This window comes from Planococcus citri, chromosome 1, assembly GCF_950023065.1.
Source record: "Planococcus citri chromosome 1, ihPlaCitr1.1, whole genome shotgun sequence".
Classification (NCBI taxonomy): domain Eukaryota; kingdom Metazoa; phylum Arthropoda; class Insecta; order Hemiptera; family Pseudococcidae; genus Planococcus; species Planococcus citri.
Window position 1 is genome coordinate 39,367,995 of NC_088677.1, and position 25,909 is coordinate 39,393,903.

The 25,909-nt window shown below is 33.5% G+C and overlaps 2 protein-coding genes across 4 annotated transcripts; both read right to left on the reverse strand.

The window, feature by feature from the left end:
- Nucleotides 1–119: 119 nt before the first annotated feature.
- On the reverse strand, nt 120–2,041 carry LOC135831868 (uncharacterized). 2 transcript variants are annotated; one of them, XM_065344691.1, is made up of 6 exons: nt 1,887–2,041; nt 1,699–1,808; nt 1,459–1,612; nt 1,217–1,329; nt 907–1,075; nt 120–822 (listed from the first exon to the last, which is right to left on the reverse strand). In XM_065344691.1, the coding sequence occupies exons 2-6, from the start codon at nt 1,744–1,746 to the stop codon at nt 254–256; spliced, it is 1,053 nt and encodes a 350-aa protein (XP_065200763.1). In that variant the 5' UTR covers nt 1,747–1,808; nt 1,887–2,041; the 3' UTR covers nt 120–253. The 2 variants fall into 2 exon arrangements, with proteins under 2 accessions (XP_065200763.1, XP_065200762.1); XM_065344690.1 differs by having other exon boundaries at nt 1,699–2,031.
- A 1,741-nt stretch (nt 2,042–3,782) lies between these two features.
- Nucleotides 3,783–20,744, reverse strand: LOC135831867 (MICAL-like protein 1). 2 transcript variants are annotated; one of them, XM_065344687.1, is made up of 9 exons: nt 20,477–20,743; nt 15,596–17,079; nt 10,693–10,999; nt 9,915–9,963; nt 8,424–8,660; nt 8,118–8,220; nt 7,919–8,044; nt 5,428–5,528; nt 3,783–4,789 (listed from the first exon to the last, which is right to left on the reverse strand). In XM_065344687.1, exons 2-9 carry the CDS (start codon nt 16,810–16,812, stop codon nt 4,596–4,598), a joined length of 2,334 nt encoding a protein of 777 aa, XP_065200759.1. In that variant the 5' UTR covers nt 16,813–17,079; nt 20,477–20,743; the 3' UTR covers nt 3,783–4,595. The 2 variants fall into 2 exon arrangements, with proteins under 2 accessions (XP_065200759.1, XP_065200761.1); XM_065344689.1 differs by having other exon boundaries at nt 4,652–4,789; nt 5,356–5,528; nt 20,477–20,744.
- Between the last annotated feature and the right edge of the window lie 5,165 nt (nt 20,745–25,909).

Genomic DNA, 25,909 nt, shown 5'->3' on the forward strand with positions numbered 1-25,909 from the left:
TTATGTTGGGAAAGTTTATAACATCTACAATCGACAATACCTAAGTAATTCCATAAATATGAAAATTTATGACAATTTTCAATAACATTACCGTAGTTAAAGGTTGAACATGAAAACAATAACTTCGTACATTATATTATGAACAAATACAAAAAATGAACTTACATATGTAAATAACTTCTTAGTCTGGGTATAACAATTTATTACTTTCACAACAGTATTTTTACGTTAATGAATAGAAAATAGGATAAAGTCAAATCGGCTCAGTGTCAGTTTTAATATTTCGAACGTCGACTTCTATCTCGACTGTTTGAAAATCATCAAGAGGTTCATTCTTTATTTTAGGTTCGGTTTTGATTTGTACATCATTTTCTAACTTTATTGGTCCAGTCTTAATTTTGACAGCTAGCAAATCCTCAACGGTTTTATTCTTGATTTTTATAGGCTTCAAGGGTACCTCTGAAGCCAGTGCCTTCGCTATGGAAGAAAGTTTAATTTTTTTATCTTTATTTTTCTTCCTCTTTTTCTTTTTCTTTTTTATTGGTTGAATATCTTGAGCGGTAGGTGCTTTTTTCATAACGTTGTTTTTTTTGTTCTTCTTATTCCGATTTTTCTTTTTCTTATTCGCGTTCTTCGAGTGAATATCTTGAGTGGTATGGTCATCTTGACGAAGTCTTTTTTCAATTTCTTCCACACGCTTATTGCAAAATGAAGTATGAATAATACGTAGGTTCTTTATAGGTATGTATGTCGCTACTTCGTAATCACATTCATTAAATGCGTCTAGGTTGTTAAATACTGTCCACTTTACTTCATCTAAATCTGCAACAATTCAATGGCAATATTTAAATTTTTATCATCTTTTTACAAAGTAAACTTTCAAAACAGTAATTTAAGATGACTTACCGGTACTTTGAGTTTTCAAGAAATTTGTGATAAAATGTGGCTTTCCAATTATTATGTGACATGTTGTTGGAGTAGGTGGTCCACGACGAATTGATTCTTCTCGCAAATGCAAAATGTTACAACTTGGTTGGAAGAACTTTGTCAACGAACGAATTGTTTTTTCTATTTCCTGGAAACAAGAAAAATTGAATAGATAATACTACTCTACTCAAGTATGTACCTATCATGATCAATTGATCATGATGTCGCAATAGAAGAAACAAATAGTTTACATAGAAAATGATTATGAAAATACAACGTGCAAATTTACCTCACACTCTTCGGATGTTCTGGACTTGACCACAATGATTGCTTGAACTTTATTCAATTCGAAACTTATTGAATTTATGATAGGAACAACGAACATCAAAATTTTTTCAATATCTGTAATTCAATATTATAAATATTTGAAATTATGGAAATAGATATAGGTAGTGGATACGCATTCGAAAAGCTATTATGCAAAGGTATAAATCAGGAATATTAATCAGAAAAATAGAAGTACCTACATACCGGATAATCTATGGAAAGGTATTAGGCATTCCTTCGCCTGTTCTGTAACGATATCAGGGTTAATTAAATCTTCTACTAAAGTTTCGTAGTTCATTTCTCTAATAGCTTTAAAAAGTGCCGGTTTCAAATGTAGACGATTGACAGTGCCGTTCATCTATTCATTGAAGAAAAGTTAATTAATGAACAAATTAAAAAAATCACCGCGATGGTATATCAATCGAAATTATTCATTTTACTTACTTCTGAAGGTTTGTTGTCCTCTCGTACAACATTTTCAGCAGAAAACATCTTCGTGTGTCGGAAGAGCAATAGTAACGAATAACGAAAGGAGTGGTACGTAAAACTTCTTACTACGAAAGGCAAAAGCAAACATGCTATCACGCAAACACATACATAAGTATAGAGGTATCTAATGTAACAGTTCTCACATTGTTAGAAAATGATCAAAATTCAAAATTATAATAGGCACTAAAATCGGTAGGTATAATCAGTTGATAGCTCACACGCGTTGCTTACGTACGCTCGATGACTCGAATTCTAACCTACTCTACGAGTTATTTCTCGTTTTGCTGAATAAAACGCGTTTCTGGAGTTCTGGCCTGGCAAGGAAACACATGTCTTCAAATCAAAATTGTTACGTAATTTCAGGATATCAATTCCAAAATCACAATGTAAATAAACGGTAATGAACCAATCAGATAGCCAGAAATCGAAAATTAGAAATCCAATCTACATAAATACGAATTCAAGTAGGGAAGCTTTCAAGGAATTTGGGATTAGCCGATTAGGAATTAAAGGCCGTATTCAAAAACGTTACCTAAGGATTACTTGGCTAAGTGCCTAAGTGGTGAATTATAAAGCGACTTTTCCAGGCGTGATTGAGTTTCTGAAAAATTTTTCACTATTAAATTTGAAAGATTGGACTTCGAAGTACCTATCGATTTATCATTTTAAAAAATATGAAATTTTTATTCGTTCACGAGAAAAATGTAATCAAAATTCACCACTTATCCAAGTGATCCTTAAATGAACGAACGAATGAATAGATAATGATTTTATAGACTATTTTGAAAGTAACCGACCATAGCTATGAAAAGAGCGTTAAAAATCCTGAAAGGGTTACCCTACTTCAGCCACACTTTACAGTAGGGTAGAAAATTTGGTGCTGCATATTTTTGGTTCTCAATAAAAAACATCGTTTGTCTCACTATTGGTACCAAGCTCCTCGTGTATATTTTTCCGATTTCGATAGATTAGCTAGAAGAGTCTTTCGACCTACCCAAATTGTTGTGGTTGTGATTGTGAATGATACAAAGATAATAGTCTAGGTATCTCATTTAAGCCCCGAAAAAAGTAATATCAAATTCGTGCTAGGTAGTTCACATACTGAAACTTTGAGTTTGATAATCATGTATCGCATGACATGGAAGCTTTAAAAAAAATCGCCTCTTCTCCCACCGTTCGAGTATATGTGACATGTGAGAACAACCTCAGAATGAATTCAGCGTCTACGAAAACCTTCTGGAAATGCGAAATACGAAAGTTTTCTTTCTTGCAAGATTTTCAATTTCATGAAAATCATTGCTCATTGGCTACTTCAAAAAATGATTAGGTACCTCATCCTATTTAGGTTAAATAGGAAATACACATTCGACCAAACTTGGTGAAACCCGCTAGCGTTGAAATGAAAAGGCGCCCAATACGCTGAGAAAGGGTCATGTTATTGTGAGAACGTACGAGCGAATAGGTAATAGGTATTAGTCGTAGGTTTTTAAATCCAATTTGGAAGTGATTCGTCTTGCGCCTTCATAGACTAGAGATAAGCAATCTATTCGACATGTTGAAATCAACCAATCAACGTCAATTTTGGTTTGGTTAAAGGTTGAGTAAGTCTGGTTGCGTTTGGTTGGCGTTGCCAAATGCTACTATACAAGGTGTCCACTGTACAGTGAGTGGACAGAAAAAGTTCAGATTTGGAAAAATTGGAAGCGACGTGATGGCGTTGAATGAGGTGCCGTGCCCTATTTCTACTCGTACTAACTTCAAGATGATGGCATGATTGGCATTATACAAACTAAGCGCTGAAGTGCAATGCTAAAGTGAATTCGACCCCTAGGTACCTTTTGAAAAGAAAGAATGCCCAGTTTTATTTTTAAAGATCTGATTTCAAGTCGGATGGTAAATATTCAACTTTTTTAACGTCTGTAAGTATGTATTTGTTATACCTAGACCTACTTACGAAACGCAGATTATTTTTGAATTCTACTCAACTTCTGCAATAAATGAACTAAAATGAACAACTATAAAACAATTCTAGGAAAATATCAACGCAAAATTATTTATTTGTAGGAATAATTAATTGACAAACTTATGTATAACGCTTAATCACGATACCGTTCAAAAATTAAAAAAAAAATGAAAATTAAATTAGTGATGTCGAGGAAAATGATCCAGTAATTTGTGTAATAACGAACAAACCTCACAAAACAAAACGAATGAACATAACAAAAATGATAATAAGATACGGATGGCTAAATAAACTCATAAATGAAAAATTAATAAAAAGTTACATAAATATCACAAGTAAGTACCCAACGATCAGAATTAAAAAATTGTTTCAAAAAAATCGAGACACTGCAACTGCACAGATATTACAATATCAGCACTAATTGCTCGAAATCGTCAGCATACATATAATACGCAAAACTGGGTGATACAGTTTCTTATATGAATAAGTATTAAAAATGATACAAGACGTAAGTACAGAACTGAATGTCTCGATGAAAAATAATCGTGTACGTTGATTAAAATGTTGACAGTGCAAGATTTGAATTTCTAATTTTAATACGTACATTGACGACTAATTCATTACAACTAGATCGAAAGACGAAAGTAGAAACCAATTTGAGCAATTCACGAAACATGATTTCCAAAACAACTCCAATTCCAAAAGAAATACCCGTATTCGAAGAATACTATTTCAAATAATAGGTAACCGACGGTAGAAGACAACAAAAACAAAGCGAAACCAAAAAAAATATACAAAAAGTAAAACATATTTCAAAGCTCAAAATTCATCAGTCTAGTAAATTAATCATAACGATGGCACTAACAGATACGCGAGCATTTCAGCACTTTCAATGCGGTATTTTCGAATTTAGCTTCTTGGTTGAATGACGCAAAGTCATAAACTTCTGTTTAATCACTTTGCTAGGCGAATGCTTGTTATCGTGCGACTTTTCGCCGCCTTCTTTGTGTTCTTTCAACTTGTCTTTTTTCTTTTTGGTTTTTCTACTCGCGGATTTCTCTTCTTTATGGCATTCATTTACATCTGAAACGAGAACGTCGCATGTAAACTATTAGTTTTTCAATATATAGAATAGATGATGCAAATCTATCTATTGCGAATGGGTTTCTAATTATACGACTAATTTTATTATTCAAGTGCAAAAAATACGCATCTAATTTAATCAATTCAAAAAAAAATATACATATATTCATAAGAAAAACGATCTGACCACACTTTTTTTTTTGTTCCAGTTAGATGTTTTTTTTTCTTTTTTTCAAAATTATAATTTCAATTTTTATCATAAACTCATCGCATGAATAACATGAATAATCATCATTCTATGATATCACGCAGCTTTTCAAAATTAAATGACAACTTTCCTTCCAAAAATTCAAACTGATATCACTGATTCAAACTTTTTCCCAGTAACTTATCATTTCTCGAAAAACAGCGATACTAACAAACAAGGAAACTGTTTAAATAATGTTTTCGTATCGTAAATAAGATCGAATAATTTACACGTGTAAAGCTATCAGATCATCTACTCGTAATTAATTAAAGCAGCGTGAAAAATGATAACAGTGTTGAAACACAAATGTTAATAACACCTTTAATCGAAATCTGTTAAACATTTCAGAGGTTAATGCGATGAATATATTTGGAATTTTGTGTGAAGATACCTAGCTGTGTTGTAACACTTTTATCTTCGGCTGTTTCTCGAAGTCTATCCTTCTCCATGGCCTCGATGATTTCATTACGTTTTTCAACCACTTCCAATAATCTGTAACACATTTGAAAAAAAAAAGTCTCATTAATACACCAAATTATTCAATATTAATCAACACACATGTACGTACATACATACAAAAAATGGTTAAATTACACTTTCAAAATACTCTGCGACAAAATGTATTTTACTGTTCGACTTTAAACCACCAATAAAAGTAAAGTGAAACAAGATAAGCAAGTTTCTGCGTTAAAAGCGCACATTGGGATGTTTCTAAAAATATGCAGTATAGATACAAGTTTTCACACATTTTTGGAGCTCGATTACAAATCGAAATACAAAATTTTTTCATAATTATTGCAGGGTCAGAATTGAGATTATTTTTGTAAAAATGTTCAAATTTTTGAAGGAAAAAAAAGTCGTCAAAGCAATAAAAAAAATGAACTGCGTGACCAAAGAAAAAAATTATCAAAACACAAATCAAAAGCTAATTTTTATTAATTGTAGAAGATGAATTTAAAATTTTTTCAGAAGCAAAGCCTTTACATCGTCTCCATTATTGACGGAACTCGTTTGACTGTCTTTTCAAAGGATATAAATGAAGTATAAAGATCAATTTTTGACATTGCAATACAAATTCACTGAATCAAACTCTATAATTCAACAATACGAGAACAAAAAGAACAATTTTATGATACATTTCTATAAAAATGTCGCATTTCCATAAACAGTCAATCAATCATACTGAACAATTCACTGAGTCATTATTTCTGATACGGCATTGTTTCCTCATTTTCTCAATATTTACATAAAAATTCCTCATGAAATCATAAACCAATTTTGTCATTTCATTATCACTGAAATTTCATTTAAAAAACACAATAACAGATATCAACTTTTAAAAAAACTGAAAAAACACAAAAAACCAAAATTTAAAAAAAAAAAATGTTGGAATAATTATTTTGAAGAAATTTTAAATAAATTTCTGGCGCAGGTCTCTTTTTGAAAACTTCAGGAATATACCAATGATTCGATTTCGGACCTCAAGCATGAGACCATTCTCTGTTTTCAGGTTCATGAGATCCCATGACAATTGAAAAATTATTCAAAAAGTTTGAAACATTTTTTTCAATTTAAGAAATAAAATTGAAGACATATTTTCCAACTGAAGTGAACGTTAAAAAGTTCAAAAAGTTACAAATAAAAGCGATTTACGATAAACTTCACCACTAAAGTCCAATTTTAATTTAGCCATCAAAAACAGCCTATCAGAACCGCTTCTTTGCAAATCAACCAAAATAAATCATCGTATGTACATATCAAAATATGAATCCTATAGTGTAATATAATAAGAATAACACAACTCAGTTATACTCTTCAAGGTGTTCCAAAATATGTTCCCTCAAAAGCACAACATCGCATCATCATTCATTCTTTCATCACTGACATTGTAAAAAAAAAATTCCATTTCCGAGGTAATTTTTCTTTCCGTACACACAACATACTAGTCTCATTTCCATTTCAAAGTCACCGCGCTATAATGTAAAAAAATGACTGATAATACGCGATTTCATGCCACCATGTTCCGCATCGCCAATGATCATTGAAATGCTTTTATAGAAACGATTTATTCGCTTCATATACGCATTTGTATTTCGACAAAACACACAATAACTATACCTTCGATAACCTTGAAGACTAGTGAAAAACAAATTTATACGATTCAAGTCCAAAATAATCGTCGTCCATATCGACACAATTAAATTGAAAATTTCACAAGCATCATTTAGAAAAGGAAAAAAGAGCCAATGGCAACGTATACGAGAGACCCTGCGACCCTGAATTAAAAACTTACATTATTCGACCACCACCTGAGAAAATTCAGCAATACAAATTTATAAGAATAACTTTCATTTTCAAGGCGAACGATGAAAAAATTGCGGAATTAATTTCTAACAAATGGCTTACTCGAAATAAAAGCATAAAAAATAAACATCTACATTATAGCAAAAAAAATCATTGTCTAAAAGGCAAACCGTAGTATGGTAAACTGCAGCATACTATACGTCAAGTTGGCTTTTTAATTTTACTATAGGAGTGTAAGTAAATAACTACATTAGTTTAACAATGATAATTATTTTCTCGACACTCCGAGTTGAGTCATGTGTACGAAACACATTAAAAATATAGGTATTGAAAAATGTAATAATGTTTCATAAAAGCGGAAGCAAACGTTCACTCGACCATTAGAATAACTATTGGCGAAAGCAACATTGGTACGCTATTATGATTTATACTTTCGGAGCAGAGACTCGATAATCGACCAGAATAACGATGGTCGTTTATCTCCTTAAAGCTCCATTTACTTTACATGTACAACTAGAGACTAATAACGGTATACAATTTATGTCTACGGTGTCGTTTGCTTTCTTTAAAAAACTCACCTTCTTAGCAATTCTTCTTCTCTGGTTTTATCGCAATCGGTTTTATTACTTTCCGGTTGCAACATAAGGCACCTTAGCTGATACTCGATATCTGCGTGTTCTTCTTCTAAATTATGCATTTTTCTCCTGATCAAAACACGTTAATCGTTTAATATAAATACGATCAGAAAAGAAGGGAGAAAGGAAAATCCAAACTCACATATACATCAATTCCGAATGTCTTCTCAGCAATTCGTTCTTTTCATTGACTAGTTCGAAAAGCTGCAATACTAATTCCTCGTTTGATGACGATTCTTCGGCATCTGTAACACAACGTACCGATTATTATTATTAACTATATAATGCGCATACAAAACTAGCACCAAAAATAGATTCGAAACGTGCTGCCAATTTAACGTCGACGATCGATATTATGTACTATGTATGTATCGAAGACAAAAAAATTTCTAATCGGGTCACGAGTTGCGTTCATTTAGCTACGATGATCAAATCAAACGATACTTACTATCGGAATTGGATGTATTTTGATCGTGAATCATTTGTTCGAGCTGTTTGCCTTGTCTTTCAAGCTCTTGCTGTCTGACTTCAATATCGGATAATTCGATTTTGATATCTTCTATGGGCATTTCTTTTACCGGCCTGCGAAGTGGGATGGGTCGAGCTGGAGCTGGGCCTTTTTTATTCTTCCAAGGACTGACGCCAGTTTTCGGACGAACACTTTGTTGATCTGTTGTTAGTGAGACTGTAAAAGTACACGGAATAAATTAACGTCGATTTTCAACAATATTCCTCGTATTCCTTCCGGTTAGTAAGACTGGGCAAGATCGGATCGTAATCGGATTAGACTGACTCAAAAGACGTTCAGTAATTAGATTGAATATTGTTTTTTTTTACCTTACTAATTGTAAGTTACTGATAAAGGAATCTCTCGGGCACTCAATCGTAGATTTTGCTTATTGTAATACCCAAAGCATGGAGACCCATTGAGGAGCTAAAGAAAAAAATCCAGCAGCAAGAAGAAAAAATTGAGGCTTCGGCGAGGAATTTATTTTTCCAAAAATTTCAAAACTTGCATATAGCATAAATTAATTTTGAAAAAAATTAAATCACCAGATAGTTATTTTTGAAAATCGCATTTTTGGTCACATTTGAATTGTTTATTGTAATTATGTTTAGTTCAGAGGCTCAATTATTTTGACAAAGGAAGCGATAAATAACAATACTTTTAAAAGAGGCAATATTTTTCAAAAAAAAAAAGGAATTCTAAATGGTGCAATCGAACAGCTGTAATACCAGAATTTTTCCATCTAACTTCTTGAAATAATTTATATGTTAAAGATCTGCGTAACCGATTAACGATTCTAAGAAATTTCTTTCATTTATCAACATTTCTTAATTGAAATTTGAATATACGAAGTCCAGTTAATTGAAATAAAGCGACTACAATCCACTACCACTGCTCAGAAATTCATCATTATCATATCATGCAGTTAATTACTGTAATACGCTGCCACAGAATGTTGTCAATCCTTCAGAGTTTTCAAAATTTTTCCATTACCTATGTATCCAGAACTTCAGAATTTTCTACTTTTTCAAATTTCGCTGTTTATTTTTCAGTAATAGTACAAGAACATTACGTACCTACGTACATATAAAATAAAACGTCTGTTCAGAAACTTGGTGTAATCTCACGACAAAAAATCACAGTATAATATGTATATATTTTTTTTCCTAATTTGAACCTGCCTAAGGCTTTAGGTGACGGTCTGTACAAAAATACTAAGCATCATGAGGTAAATTAATTAATTCATCCTAAGATAACTGAACTTCAATTTATTAGTGAGATTTTGGTTTTTGAACATTTTCAGATCCAGTAAACGTTGATCTTAGATTTTGAATCTTCATTTATGATTCAAAATCCAAGAGAAAGTGATCTTGATCTTACCCAAATTCACAGCTGTTGAAATAATTATATGTAAGTTGCATTTTCACTCACCGTTCGTTTCATTGGCTTGTTCTTCAAGTTGAGCTTCATTTGTACTGATCTGGAATGGAAATTATTGAAATAAAAATTACAAACGAATCAACATCTGTTTCAACATCAGCTTTAAATTCGTATCGCTATACATTCCTCTAGCCTCGCAACAGTATTAACCATAAAAACGTTCATAATTCATATGTACACTACACTAAGCAAGCATAGGCACATAAGGTTAGAGAAATTTCAAATTTACGGTACCATCGATTGTCGAGGCATCGAACAATACAAATATCTCGAGGCTCTAAAAACGAGTAATTTTTTCATCTTATCGCTAGCTATACGTGTATTGCAGTAGGTAATTTGTAATTTCATCATCGCATGAGCCGATTAATTCACGTCAACCACGCAAGATTCGAGTCATTATATCCAGGTTACCCACCCGTATTGGTCACGACAATATCATAGGAATTTTAGCCCTCCCACCATTCTTCTTGCTCCAGTATAAAATGAATTAGCGAACGATCGCGATGATTTGCCCAATCCAATATACTCGTATAATACGTACGCCTTCGACGTGAGAAAGATCACAGTGCACAGATGTGATTTCGATACACATTAACGAGACCACCTCCGCTTCTCACCAACTCACTCATTCTGCATTCTGCAAACGACGCTTGAGATACCGCCATCGATGATAAAAATCATCTTTTACAACGTAAGAGTACTTGTACAACAATACAATATACAATACATTACAGGTACATCGGTGAGTATATAAATTGTATGTACGTACATTGTTATTACTATTCGGTGATTTGGCAGCGGCGACAGTGGGCGGCGGCGGAGCTGGTTTCTTTTTACGTAACGTCGAGTTTACAGATTGACTTCCTGGTGATCGTTGGAAAGAGACGTCTAACGAATCGCCCGACAATTTTCGAACACCACCTCCAATGGTTTGAATACTTCGACGAGACGGCGAAGGCGATGGTGTTAAGTTGGCGATACTCGGCGAACCACATTCGTTGATGAAATTTGGACTTTTGGTGCGTGGTTTTGGACTAGGTTGTGGTGTAATGTTGACTATTGGTTTTCTAACGCTTCTGTAAAAAATAATAAAAAGGTAGGTAATATTAATACATATAACAATTGAAATCGAGATCGACATTTAAAATGAAATAAATTGTGGGTTTATGACGTGGGAAGGGGGAGGAGGCGACGCTCAATGTCAAGTTGCTTTAAATTTTTTCATACTCGAAAATAAAAGCAGCGAGTTTGTTTTAAACGTTCCATGTTTGACTGAGAGATATTGTTCAAAAAAACAATTCGGTGCATTATGCGAACAGTTTTCAATTTTATGATAATGCAATACTGCTAAAGAAGTAGTCTTTAAAATCTATCTCTCGAAAATAATGTTCATCGCTAATCCATCAACCAACAGGTTTACATCATTGATGGGTTCTTGAGGGCAAGAATTTTATGAAATAATCCCGGGATACCAACTCGATATGTCATAGAGGAGAAAGAGGTGATTCAAACTACTTCAAAAAGGAGGTACCTACCTATCCCAACCAGCAAGAAAATTTCTTCACTGATTCGAGAAAAACCGAAAGAAGCGTGCAAAAATGCACCATTTGACAAAATGTTATCATCTGAATTTTCACTTTCAAATTTTCGAAGAATAATTGAATGGTTCCACCAGAAAAGGGCCTAACTGAAAAGATGGCGATTCGAGAAAAACGCATTTTAAACATTTGAATATGAATATCATATAGAAAATATTAGAATAACATGCAACTTATTATTTTTTTTCATTCCGCATACATTGAAGATTCAAAATCATTCTTTACTTTTACTTTTCTGCAATAAAATACAAAGAAAACACTGAAAATACAAAGTGGACAATTAGGCCCTTTCTTGTGAACCTACTTTTTCGATGAAAAAATGTGCTGAATCGCGTAATTTTATCATGTAAAAGGCAATATTTTATAACATTATAACGAAGTTGGGTTAAAATAGGTCATTTAAACGTTCTCAACAACTATTTTGTAGAAATTTATTTTTTCCTTAAGAAATTCCGCACCACTGAAAAATTACGAAAAAGTTACTTTTGTCTGTAAAAAATGGCGTACCACTGATAAGTTATGAAAACCAAGTGCAAAACATAGTAATAACTCAAACCACCAGACTCTCAGAGACAATTTGGTGAGAAATCGGCGGAGGTGTCCGACTTTGACGTTCAGTTTTGAAGGCGTGACTATAGGTAGAGCTAAGTAACGAAGTGTGCTAGGTGGTATTTCCACTGTAGAATCCATTTTTGCGATTTATTATGAAAGGGCCTAACTGAAGTTAGGCCCTTTTCTGATGGAACCATTCAATTTAAATTTTCAAAAATTTCAAATTATTGTTTGTTTTCCATTTTTTTTAAAATCAAAATTTGATCAACTTGAGGAATGAAGTGGAAATTTGGTTCAATCTGTTTTTGATTAATGATGTTCCAATCGTTCAATGACGTTTCGAATCACTGTGGAGCCTGCAACCGAATTGAGTATTTCTCATGTGTTCAAAAACTCTTGAACAAATCTCTCAATATCTGTTTCTACTTTCTGCTGGCAGAGAATTGAAAGATTTATTCGCTGAAGGCTCTGGGCAATTTGAATTGAAGGAGGAAAATTGAGTTGAAATCCAGTATTTTTTCTGTTTTCGATCAAATCTTGATTGATTTCTTTTACGGAAATGAACAAGATTCTAATTATTGAGAATTGGCCAAAAATTGAAAAAAAGGATTCAGCTCGAACAAAATTCATTTTTGAATGCAGTTCAAATTTCATGACTAACCTGTACAATGATAATTTTTCCAAGATTAGGAAAACATCAAACCTCAATTTTAAAGTACATACAAATTAGAACAGGTATTCCAAAAAGTTTTACTTGACATAATTAACATTTCACCAAATTTACTGGCGATTACTTGAAAAAAAACTTACTTTTTTGTAAAGCCAAAACGAAACCTCATCATTTATCAAAATTACCCTTTAAAAACAAGATCCAAGACCACCTCGTAATATTCCAACTCAAAATACGATAACTTTTCCCTCAGAAAACGACGCTAAATATCTCACGTTTAATAAGACGAAAAGAGCGATAAAATTAATTCGTGTACGCCAACACTCGTTACCATGCTGGGTGAATTTCGCATAAGCTACAGAAATAGAATAAACCATTCGTTTAATACCCTAGCGTTTTCTCGTGCCATCTTGACTGATGTAAAATTATGATTTTCTCGGATTAGAGCAAAAAAAAGTACACTCGTCAATTTCGTTAATTAAATTACAAAAATGCAACATTGTTCGAAGAAGAATTTCACTTTCAAGCCAAAATAACAACAACGTATCAAGAATGCGAACATCTGTACATGCTTAATCGCTGTATTTATTCTACTCTACATACTTGACGACTGTCTAAAATTACGACGTGCATAATGTGTAAATAAACAGTGGGAAGTGAATGAAATTTTGAATTACAAATAAATCTTCTGGTTACAAGACACGAAGAATCTTCTTCAACGTGAAATATTACGCGTGAAAAAAGTATGCAGTAAAATGATCGAATGCACTTCGACTCGTATCTTTTTTGAGAAGAAAAAGAACACAGCTGGAAAACATGTAGCCAATTACCTTACACAATTTTATTCAAGTTACTGAGAATCACTCATGCGGCAGTTTTTCAGCACGTCGCTGGTGCTTGACCTAAAAATGAATTTTTTTTTGCAATTTTTACCATTCTGCGTTTGCTTTGTCAAGTAGGTAGTAGGTACGTTGAAAAAAGCACTTTTCGTATCAGTCTATCGACACTCGACAGTACTCCGTACTCGACGTACAAATCCCCTACCTCACTTGCCTCCATTCCTTCTAAAGTAGATACTTTTACCATCAACCAACCTACTCATTTGCGCCGTTAATTTATTCATTTCTCCGATTCCATTAACTCTGATCAATAATCACTCACGTCGAACCTTTACATACGTACAAATACACTTACTCAATAAGGAATTGAATTTTAATCGCAGCATATATCGCGAAGAGCCGTTTTCACAATTTCATATCCGTTATTTTTCATACGCCCTAATAAACCGTTTTCCCATTTTAATGATTGAATGGCCAGAGTAGAAGGCGCAGCTGGCACAGAGAACGCAATTTTTAACTTCGTTGCATTCGCATTTTACACAAAAAATTTCGCTATCGAATTCTCGACATTTGGCCGGAAAATTTCCCAGTTTTAATTTTTGAAACGAATTTAATTTGAAAAATTGCTCAATTAGGTCTCCATCAGTAAAAATAGGCGTCATTTCGAATGTCATTAGTCATTAGCGGGTACAATACCCTCGAAATATGTGTTCAAACAATCAATAATCCAAACTGCAACGTGCTGATCTCGTACACGAATGTTTCGCAATTTCGTCTAGAAACTTCCAACAGCTGATTTGGCGCGATGAAAATTTTCTACCACATGTGAACGCAACCGATGCGACGTTGACGAAAAAAAATCCGGGGAATGCGTACCCGACACTCCCGACATATTTCACGTTGTTCTTTTCAATAAACTCGTGAATTTCAACCTCGTGTCGAACTGTACAAGCGTCGGAAAATTGTGTGCCTAACACAAAATATTGCACAGGAATTCGTCAAGAACTGTAACTTTACCGTAAAGTTACGTATTCTTGAATGAAATTGCCAAATTGATTTTTTCAACTGTGACAAGAGTGTTACTCATGGTTTTTGCAAGTTGAAACATTATGTGCATTACCTAAGTTAGGATCTGTTTAGAACGAGGTTGTTAAGTGACCTTTTTTTCTTTAAATTTATGGCAAAAATGACGGTTTAACTTCATTTTATGATTTGTATCAAGGAGCAATGGTCATAAAAAATCACGATTCTGAAAAATCCAATTTCCAGGCTAATAATTCCATCATTAATTTCCTTTTTAATACTTAACGATCTCCTACGTTTCAATTTTTTAATTTTTTAAATTTTATTTATTTATGCATTTTTGAGGATAGATATAATTAACATTTTCAATTCGAATTGTCCCTTCTACACAGTTGAGGATTCGAGTCGATGAATCGTGAGTATCAGGCCAATATTTTGATAAACACCTTCTAAACTTATTTCTAGTGGTGGGATATTATCGATATTTGCTGCCGTCGATATATATCGATATTTTGAAGCCGATAATCGATTATCGGAAAATTTTTAAAAATTATGCAAAAATTCCGCAAATAAATTGTGCGAGGTATTTTTTTGCTCTTTTTGAGCATTTTCAGACTCTTGTAGAGTAAAATAATGATTATCACAGGTATTAATGGTAGCCATGGGCCATATTTGTAGAATGATAAAATGTTGACAATTACGTCATCAATGTCATCATTATTTTAAAAAGCGCCAAATAGGTAGCTAGATACTGAAAAAGCAAAAAAATAAGGAATAGAAACAGCTGAGAGATGATTCAGTTTCTCTTTTCATCAAAAATCAGCTGTTTTATGGTCTTTTTATGAACATCAAAAACATCCGATATATATCGATATTATCGATATCAGACCTCCGATATTTTGACGATATCGATATCCCGAAATATCGATAATATCCCATCACTACTTATTTCCATACCAACTAAAAACGAAAAACATGAGTTTCATTTACCTTGGTAATGGCACCGGAGTTTTCTTCACAGCCACCTCATCCACACTGGGCTCATCTTCGTCTTCGCTGCCACTCCAGAATGGATTCGTGTTCACTTTAACGGAGGACGATTTGTCTTTACTCGAATCGGTTTCACTATCTTCGGAATCGAAGGGATTGGAAGTCTTCGTATCTTTACTAGAACTGACGTTATCTTTGGTCTCGTCATCGTCGCCGAACGGATTCAGTTCTTCAGGATAATCGATATCGTCCGATTTAACCGGCGTTGCATTGTCGGGGCTACTTGTATTATTTCTAGTAGCGGCAGAAGTAGTATTATCGGTCTCATCGAACTTGCATTCGTCTATGATTCGACTAGAACTAATTACGCTAAGAATATCGTTCGTTAACTTAGTGCTATTGAGATCTTCGATATTTATATCGTCGACGGGAACACGGTGCAAAAAATCATCGACGGGCGAGTCCTCGGTGGCGGATATGGTCATCGAATCGCTCGAACCAGTATGCTCGTTTTTATCGACGACGTCAGCGTCGATTTTCTCGACCTTGACGTCATTTTCGTCGCTGTCGCTTTCATCGATAGTATCGGTAACGGCGGCGGCGTTACGCTCGAGTGGAATTTCGGCTGCCACGACCGATGGTACGGCTGCCTCTTCGCTGTCGCTTTCGTCAATGATGCAGTTATCATCGGGTCGAGATTTATCCTTAAGTCGACTGCGGATTGCGATTTTACCGAATTCTCCTCCGCTGACGGCCATATTATACGAGATACGTTTCGAACACGGCGATAAATCGTCGCCAATTTGCAAACATTTGAAATCCGGTGATAAATCTCCGTTTTTGAGGTATTCCTTTTTCGACACTTCCTGTTTTTTGGTAACTGGCGAACGATTCGCGTTCACTTTGACATCATCCGCGTTCACGTCGATTCCACCATCACTAATAACGTTATCACTATTTACACAGTTATTTACACGAGGATCGCGACCACTTTCGGCAGATTTAGAAATATCGTCGCCGTCGATATCCGAATCCTCGGAATTTGACCGCGACACAGGTTTGCCAACTGCTTTCGGACGGTTCGCCGTCGTCGTCTTGATATCATTCCTCGCGTTATTCCGATCGGTAGAATTAATTTGTTCGAATAGTTCTCGTCTGGAAATTACTAACGATTTACGATTATTAGCACCAGTTTCGTTATCGGATAACTGGTCCATATTGGAAGACGCGATTACATTCACTTTGCGAGTCGTTCGAACACCAGTCGATAAATGTTAAAACGGCGAGTTAAACAAAATTTATACATAGATACGCGCGATAACTCGAAAATATTATACAAAAATGACGTAAACGTATTAAAAAAAAAAGGAGAAAAAATAAAATATACACGATTTTAAGCAATTTTCACGGATCAGCAGACGCTAGGTTGCTCAAATAACAGTTGAAGCTGCACGCCCGATGGTTATACCTACGTCTGCTATCGTCTGAAATCAAACAAAATATCAAGCAAAATTAAACACCTGTTTTAATAAATTCGCAACGATAAAATTATTAAAAAATTATAAAACTACCGTATGTATTTCAAAATAACCTAGATGTACGATATTTGCATAATGCACCTAAGCCATCAAAGTCACGTATAGAACCGGTAAGGAGTAGGTTACTCGGTTAATTAATTTTGGGCAAGAAACCAGCAGACATTTTTTTTAGGGAACCTGTCACATGATGGTTTTATAAAAATGGGCTTTCTGATTCTTGGGAAGAGAAAAACGTACAGTTTACATATTATCTGCTTCAACGAATACATAAAGACCGCAGACGAAATGAAAAATGAGGGAAACATGCTGAATTGCTGACCTACGTCATCGGCACCAGAAACGCCTTGACAAATCTTATCAATTAGGAACGAGTCAGCGGTCTTTTTTCGTTGAAATTAAACTACTATAAACCTTGTTATAACTCAAAAGGTACAATCATAATGTTTATTTCAGAACAGGTTCTAAACGTGAATTGATGATTCTCAATCCAAAGGAGAAGGATTGGATCTGATCACGTCTAATTTAATCCGATCTGGTGGGATGGGGGAGGGCTCCACTTCCGGATCTGATCAGGTCTGAACAGATCTAAGTAATCCAATAAAAACTTTGGACTGAACAAAATTTTTATAATTATTGAAGTTTCAACAAAATTTGGACTTAGGAGTATTTTTACCGGATTTTCAGATGTTTAGAATTGGTATTCGGATAATATGTCTTGCAGTGGCGTAGCCAAGGGGGGGGGCGAAGGGGGCCATGGCCCCCCCTTGCGAGTGAAAATTTGAAAGAAAACATGCAAAAATGGACGTTTTTTTGTTGTTTGGACCCATTTTTTTCTAAAAATTTTCGCTCGAGCAATAATTTTGCCTTCATTTTCATGATATCATCACACATCACGATGTATTTCCAGAAAATTACCCCTCATTTCGATTTTTTATGCCTAAAAATCTGGTTTTGCCCTCTCCTTGAGAAAATCCTGGCTACGCCACTGATGTATTGGCTTAATAATTAAAAGATTAATAGAATAGTGCCAAGAATAAAACGATGGATCAGTTTAATGGTGCCAGAGACAAAGAGGAAGAGTATTTTATTATGTATATTCCAGAATTATATGTAAGTACATTAAAAAAGCTTTTCTCTTGAATTGCTGAGGGAAACTTTTGTTAAGAACTAAGAAAGCTTGCTATGGGAGTGGTAAGGTAGCCTACATTCTTCTGTATACCAGTGTCACATGAAATAAGACTATATTTTGGTAAAAAAAAAAAACACGGTTCCGACCTCTACCACAACTAAACTAACGTTACGAATCAAGACTTTAACTCGAGTTCAATTGACCCATTAACCCCTCCTTCTCGGAACTTCCACGTTCATCTGTCGCATTATGTTTCTATTCCTAAACGAAAACAAAACAAGTTTAGCCGCGTGACAAGGTTTGGTGAACTCAGAAACCCTATTAATAAGACGAACAATTTACCACCGCAACAAAAGAATATCACTACAACAAGCTTCACCTGTCAAACCGGACACTAGCTTCGATATTATCACTTTTTATGAAAATATTTTTGTATATTTTCATCCGCATTATCGATAAACATCCGCCAGATTAAAATTAAAATATCAATTTTAATATTCATTCAAAAACCATCCATCAATAGACATCGATGATACTACTTCACGAAAAACTTTTTTCAGCATTTTTTAAATCGTTGAATCAAGTTCCTACTTCAGTTCACTGAATAAGGAACTTCGCTTACAGGTAGGTATAGATACGAGTAAAATAAACCAGAAAATACTGACAGGTGACACCGTCGTTCGCAGCCATTGAGAAAAAATTTCAACAAAAACTGACCTTGACCATCACACCTACCGTACCATAGATACAAGACACCGTAGTTTCGATAAAACATTCAAACAACTCGGTACGAGCTACCTATCAGGTGACGTGTACTGTGTTTTGCCAGCTAATTTTATCGTCAGAATAATAAATTTCAAATCACCTATTACATCACTAGATGTGACTGTGTTTGAGGTTGGTTTACTCTTGGTAAACGTTTTGAAATTTCCACACAAATAGGTATTTAGTATTTACCGCAATACTCACGAATTCAAAGGAAAAAAATCTTCTCACTTGAACTATGACTTTCATTTTATTTACCAAAATCAACGCTATCACAATCACACGAACAATAGATCTACTTTCTAAGAAAGAATTCATTCCATAAAAAATATCCACACATATGGTAAAAAAAAAAGAAGTGCACTATGCAGCACTTCTATAGTATAAAATAGATAATATAGGCTCAGAAATACCGTACGATGCAATCAATGCATGATACTTGTTTTTCTTTTTTTCCATAAACATACGAGTACCTACTAAGTACATCAAAAATGCATCGAACGATCGATTTTTTCCATTTCACTACGTGTACGTCAGCCAATGTAGTAGCATAATGACATAATAACAATGTCGTGAAAATTTTAGCGTTAGAATGTTAATGTTGAACAAATCTTCGAAATATTTTCGCGACCCATTTCAATTAAGCTCGCTTACATCATCGTAATAATAATTGCTAATTAGTAAACATGTGCCATATATCGAATTCGAAGTAAACAAATTATTTGCTTTAGCTCTCGTCCTCGTCTCTCGTGCACTACACATCGATAACACTCATTCAAAGATAAACCTGCTAAAACGAAAAATAAATCGCGAAAAAAATCTGACGATAGGATAGTCTATAAATATTAATGAACGATATTAATATTATGATGAGTAGAAGAACGATGAACGATGGCAAAAATCTCTTTACCATGATGAAGTGGAATGGTATTCGTAATACACGTCGAAATGCCGACACCTTGACGAATAATAGGGAACCAGAAGAACTCAACGTAGTTTTTTTTATACCCAGCGAGTAGTCTTGCAGGTATGAATCATTCGAGGCAGATAATCGAAAAGTGTACATCTATGGATTCTTTAGCCTTGGTAATGGTAACCATAACCAACCAACTTCAGTAAGGTTCTTCAAACCAGAAGTCCGACTTCGGCCACCGGAAAATAACAGCAGAACGAGAATGTTGTAAAATCAATACCATCGAAAAATTGGAATTAGGAAACGTCCACCGATACTGCGATAAGGTAAATGAACGCAGTTGGATGCAAATATCAGTTTTTGTTTGATAATGTAATGAATGATAATCGTCTCGAAGCAATACAATATACATTGTACGTCTCACACATCACAATACAATAATACAATACCTACAGAAGTCTGAAACACGTGAGTTTCGTGTAGCAGAGCAGAATAGCAATAGCAGTTAGCAGAACCAAAGAATTTAGTCGACTTACACATTGATCCGATTCTGAAGGAAATGAAAATCAAATGAGCTGCACGTATGAATTACTGCATAGTTTAAAAATACCTCGCTCGAAAGGGTAATCACCGACATATGCAAGGAGCTGATGATTCTTAGCCAAAAATGAGTAATAATTAAAACGATCAACTTTGCACCTCAAGATTTTAAAAGCACACGTACGCAATCGCGGCCGAATTCGGCACACACATCACACGAACGATCGGCACCACGATACCTTCACAACTACAATGAAAGGAAAGAAAACAAGTATTATCGGCGAGAGTCTACCAACAACCGGAATGTTGTCGAGTCGTTCTGTAGTGATTCGAATGTATTAAAAACGTCGTTCACAACGGATCTCCCGTTCTTTTTGATCGTGATTCATTCGTCATTCATAATCATAACATGAAAGAAAAGAAAACCACATTGACACGAGTACAGAAAATTTATGTCCATAGAAAAAGAAATACGAATTGAAGAAGAAATGTCTTCCCGTTGTCATTTTTCATCGAAAGCATTTTTTTTTTACATCATTCTTTCAGATCATTTTCAGGAATAGAAATAAGTATCAGGATTAAAAACACACGTTGCTCAAGTGAAAGAGCAAAGACAATAATATCATTTTCACTTCTAAGTTTTTACTTGATTTTCATAAACAACTCAATCATTTGAGACACAATCAAACAAAGAACGAGAAGAAAAATATAAGTACCTATTTCTATCAAGGTACCGCTGACCCTTACATAATTTTTAAAAATACAAGAAACTGACCAAAGTACATAATTATAATCTCCATCTCACTCGAAAGAAAGTACTGCAAGGCGAATATTAATTTTTTTCATTCATTTCGACAAAATAATTGCATAATGAGTAAGATGCAGTTATCTTTGTACTTACTTTCGATTACCTACTACCTACACATTCATCAATGAAAAATTCACCACAATTATGTTTAATATGCAAATTCATTCATATTCCGAACGAAGGTGGTAATTGTCAATTATAATCAAACTAGAGAAATTGCTTTCACTAACAATAAAAATGGAGCACATCTCGCCAAAAAAATAACGGAAAAATAAATTGAAAATGTGCGTGTGAAACTATCCGAGTGGAGACCCCTGATCCCCGAACAGGGTATCTAACGGATTTTTTAGTGAAAAAATCACTACTTTTTCACTACTTTTATCACTACCTTTTTTCAAACAAATTTTCAGAATGCCATCCACTCGACCCCCCCCCCTCCCCCATACACACAAAAAAATTGACAAAGTCAAATTTTTCAAATAAAATTTTGTTTAAAAATTGAAACTGGAAGAAAATTTGTAATTTTAATCAAAATTATTGAAGAAAAAAAACAATACAAATAAACGAGCTTATTACATTCGTTATAAGACAAGGTGTCAAACAAAATTTCAAAATAAAAAATCAGGACTTTAGCAGGACATTTTTTAAACACTGGAGATTTTATTAAAAAAAGGAGCCGGGGGAGGCAAAATTTTACATTAAAATTTTTCACTTTTAGTTTTCCAATGTCTTCAACATCCCAAGATTTTTTTCATGCAAGCGGATGTCAAAAATATAATTTTACCATTTCAATTTTGATTTTTTTTCACGTTAAAGGTTCTTGCTGATGTAATGAAATTGGGCGAATAAAAAACTTTTTTTAAACAAACCAAATTTTTTATTTCAAGAGAGAGGCACATAATGTAAAAAACGATGATTTTTAGAGTGATGAATTGGTGAATTATAAGAAGCTTATTACTTTGCTTCAAAATTTTAAAACTCAAATGTGTTTTTTTTTTGAAAAATTTAAAATTGAAAAAAAAAGCAAACGAGTCCGAGCGAAGCGGGGCCAGAAACTTTCAAAAATTCATGTTTCGAGAAGTGAAAAAAAATTTCTTTATGCAGGGAGAAGTTTCTTTTTTCTGATTCAAATTTTGAACATTTCTTGAATTTGAACAATAGTTTTCCATGGGGAAAAAGAGTAAACAGCCCGAGCGAAGCGAGGGCAAAAGCTCTCAAAAATGTGTAATTCAAGCTCTAAAAAAGTTGACAAATGAGCTCTTTTCTATATAGAATAAAGATCGAGAAAAGAGAACGAATTTGAATTTTTTCATTTTTTCACTACCTTTTTAACAAAATTCACTACTTTTTCACCACTTTCACTACCCATTTTAAAAATCACTACTTTTTCACTACTTTCACTACTTGCACTACCTGTTAGATACCCTGCCGAAGGGAGAAACACGAAATCCTTCACTCAACTTCCCAAATTGAAAAAATGGACTAAGTACTATGCGTATACAAATAATAAAATTCTGTTAAGAAATACTCGAAATGAATCTTTTCCAAACTTCTGTCTAAACATACCGATACCAAACTCACGAAACATGTGCATAGGTAACCTTAATAAACAAAAAAATCTCGTGTTGAAATTTACCAAAACCGAAATATTCAAATCGACATAATGTAGGTAGGGTGCATGTATCGAATTTCATTATTACCCACAATACATTTTGAATTTCAAGTTTAAAATACAAATTGTGACATCAATTGATCAGATAATAGAGAATGATGTGAATTATCAGGTATTTCATCTAAGAGAAATTAAATGTGTATCCAGTATCCATTCACCCTTCTCTCAACCTTTTTGAAAGAAATGTGTACCTACACCTACACACCTCAATACCAAGCATCTAAGCTGATGCCATAAAATTTGGCTCGAAATGTGCCCAACAAAATACATCGAATAAACTTTTCAAGACACCTATTGATTTATATGTAATACAAGTAAGTTTACTCTTCCTTTACTTAGGTGTTAATTACAATAGTCGACAACATAATATGTAAAAATGATCACTCCCTCTATAATACCGTTCGAGTATAAAAGGTAGGTGTCATAAACCATAAACACAGTATGACACAAACTCTGAATCTCTCCAATACCCAGAAATATTGATATGCGCCGGATTACCAAGGAAGACCAACTAACTCGCAGTTCGTGCAAAATAAGTTGGTTAAAATATTAACTCAACTTCCCTCTCCATTCTTTCAAAAAAGCCTAGAATTTATTTTACCGTAAAAAAATTCAAGTACATTCAACTCTTATTCATAGTAAATGCGCGCATATATAATAAAATATGCACTTTTACGAGTACAGAACGTTCTAACGGTTAAACACTTTGCACAAAGTACAAATACATACATACGAGAATATTTGGCAAGTTTATACATCTATACATAAATTGTACTTTGTACGAGAGGTGAATGTTGAAAATTGGTGAAAGTAAACGATTCAAGTTTATAGGTAACTGTATAGTTGTTACAAGTTAGCAAAAATCATAGTACATAGAAACGTAATTTATAAGATTCATAAAAAACGAGTTGGCCGTTTGAAAATTTAAATGACTAGGTACTCCAATAAAACCTAAATCGATTACAACACATTCCATTTTACAATGTGAATAGGTATTTATTGGATACCTTTTCAGAGTTCATGTTCAAGCAAAAAGCAAAAAAGCAATCAGTATGAACAAATCGAGAAGAAATTCTTCAATCTTTAGAATTTTATTTTTATATCATTAGAGATTAATCCACTACTCTGAGCACATAAAAAAGGTGCTATACAGAAATTCTGCCCTTTCTGTAGTCGTGAGGCACTAGCGAAGAAAGAATAGGAGAGAAAGACAGTTAGGCCCACTAAATTGCCCAAATAAGGTAAAGGTTGAATTTTTAAACGGAAAAATACAAATTAAATAAATCGAATTAAATCCATGTATGTAAATTCAGCCGATTTTTAAAAAGAATTCTTCGATTTCAGAAATAAAAAAATCCTAATTCATCTTAATTTACCAAATTTTAAAATTTTTTTTCAGGCCACTCAAAAAAGAAATTGACAAGCTATTGAGTATTACAATTGAAATGTTTTGTTTCAGTATACCAGCAACCAGAAACATAATCCACTCAAACAATTATTCAATGATCGAGATAAGCGAGTACCTAATAAAAGTACTCAATTATTTCAGCATGTTTTATAATACCTAGACGTAATCATCAAGCCATTTCATAGAATTTCGATAAGAAGAAAATATTTTATTACGCACGTAATTATTCAATAAATTTTGGATTATTTTTTTTTATCAGCAAATAATAATTTCAAGAGGCGAAAACGCTTCTTCATATTTCATTATTCATTTAATAAAACTAAAATTTTTGCCACCAAGCAAAAATGAATTAAATTCATTGAAATGAGAACTATCTGTCTAAAGCCATCTTGATACTTAAAATCTAAAATGCCTGAATAATATTGTAATAGTAACAAAATTCATCGTATACGGTACAAGACATACTTTATAAAAATAATTTCAAAATCAATAATGTTCGCAGAAAAACCAAAATAAGTAGGCATTCATGATTCAATCAAAACGAGTTCATAAAAACATTTCAGATTACCAATAAAAAAACAAAAAACAAAAACTTGAAACTATTCACGCAACATGAAAAAATTATTTGCTCAGAAACTTTTTTATTGAAATTTTCAAAATCTATAAATCTCTAAAAGGCATTTTACTTCACAACAATACCTAACTTTAAAAACCAAGATGACCAGCCATAAGGAATGATTCAATATCAGAAGAGTGAGAGCCTCCCAATTGAAAATAAAAAAAAGGTTGAATACACAAATTTATATCCTTGGAAGCTCTACAAATGGAATTCCCTATCTCGTAGTCAAAATATCAGAAATTATGGAAATGAAACTTGACAAAAAAAAAAAACGAAAAACAATTTTACTTGAAATATTACAAACATAAACCTCTTATGAAAAAAAAGGTCTTCAAAAATGATTCTTTTGTAGGATCCTTGGTTTTAAGCAAAAATTGATTTTTAGGGATTAAAAAAATTATAAAATCGTATTCAATTTTTCTTCACAGGCCCACAAAAAACAACGGAATGAAGTTGTAAAACGTGAATAGGTAAGTATGTAAGTTTTTCTGAAAATAATTATTTTTGTAATAATATTTTAAACAACAATTAGAAAGCTCGATCGACTATTAGGGACTCACTTTTAAAAGGAGCCATCTTGTGCTTAGATAATAAATCTTCCAAGCTAATTAGATGACAAAGAAAATTCATTTAATATGTATAATAAAAATCAGTGCCCAAGTACAAAGCTACTCGTCAAAGAAATTCTCAAAAAGCAAAATTTTTGTTGCGAGCCTCTGCACAAAGAATCGAAAAAATGAATTCAACAAGAGCCTTATCACTAATCAGAGTCTGAGTCTCTTAAGAACTAGGAGACTCTTATGAGATTTTTCGGCGTTCAGGGCCCTTTACAATCACTAGGTGAGACCTAGGCCAATCTACATCAGCAATAATTATAATTCACAAAATTAATACAAAATGATAATAAAAATAATTTTACCTT

Excerpts from the sequence above, each read along its gene's own strand:
- LOC135831867 (XM_065344687.1), bottom strand. The coding sequence starts at position 16,812 with ATGGACCAGTTATCCGATAACGAAACTGGTGCTAATAATCGTAAATCG. Across the intron at positions 8,221-8,423 it reads AAATACATCCAATTCCGATA|ATGCCGAAGAATCGTCATCA; the intron begins GTAAGTATCGTT and ends GTTGTGTTACAG. Across the intron at positions 8,045-8,117 it reads CATTCGGAATTGATGTATAT|GAGAAAAATGCATAATTTAG; the intron begins GTGAGTTTGGAT and ends TGTTTTGATCAG.
- LOC135831868 (XM_065344691.1), bottom strand. The coding sequence starts at position 1,746 with ATGTTTTCTGCTGAAAATGTTGTACGAGAGGACAACAAACCTTCAGAA. Across the intron at positions 1,330-1,458 it reads ACCTTTCCATAGATTATCCG|ATATTGAAAAAATTTTGATG; the intron begins GTATGTAGGTAC and ends ATTGAATTACAG. Across the intron at positions 1,076-1,216 it reads GAACATCCGAAGAGTGTGAG|GAAATAGAAAAAACAATTCG; the intron begins GTAAATTTGCAC and ends TCTTGTTTCCAG.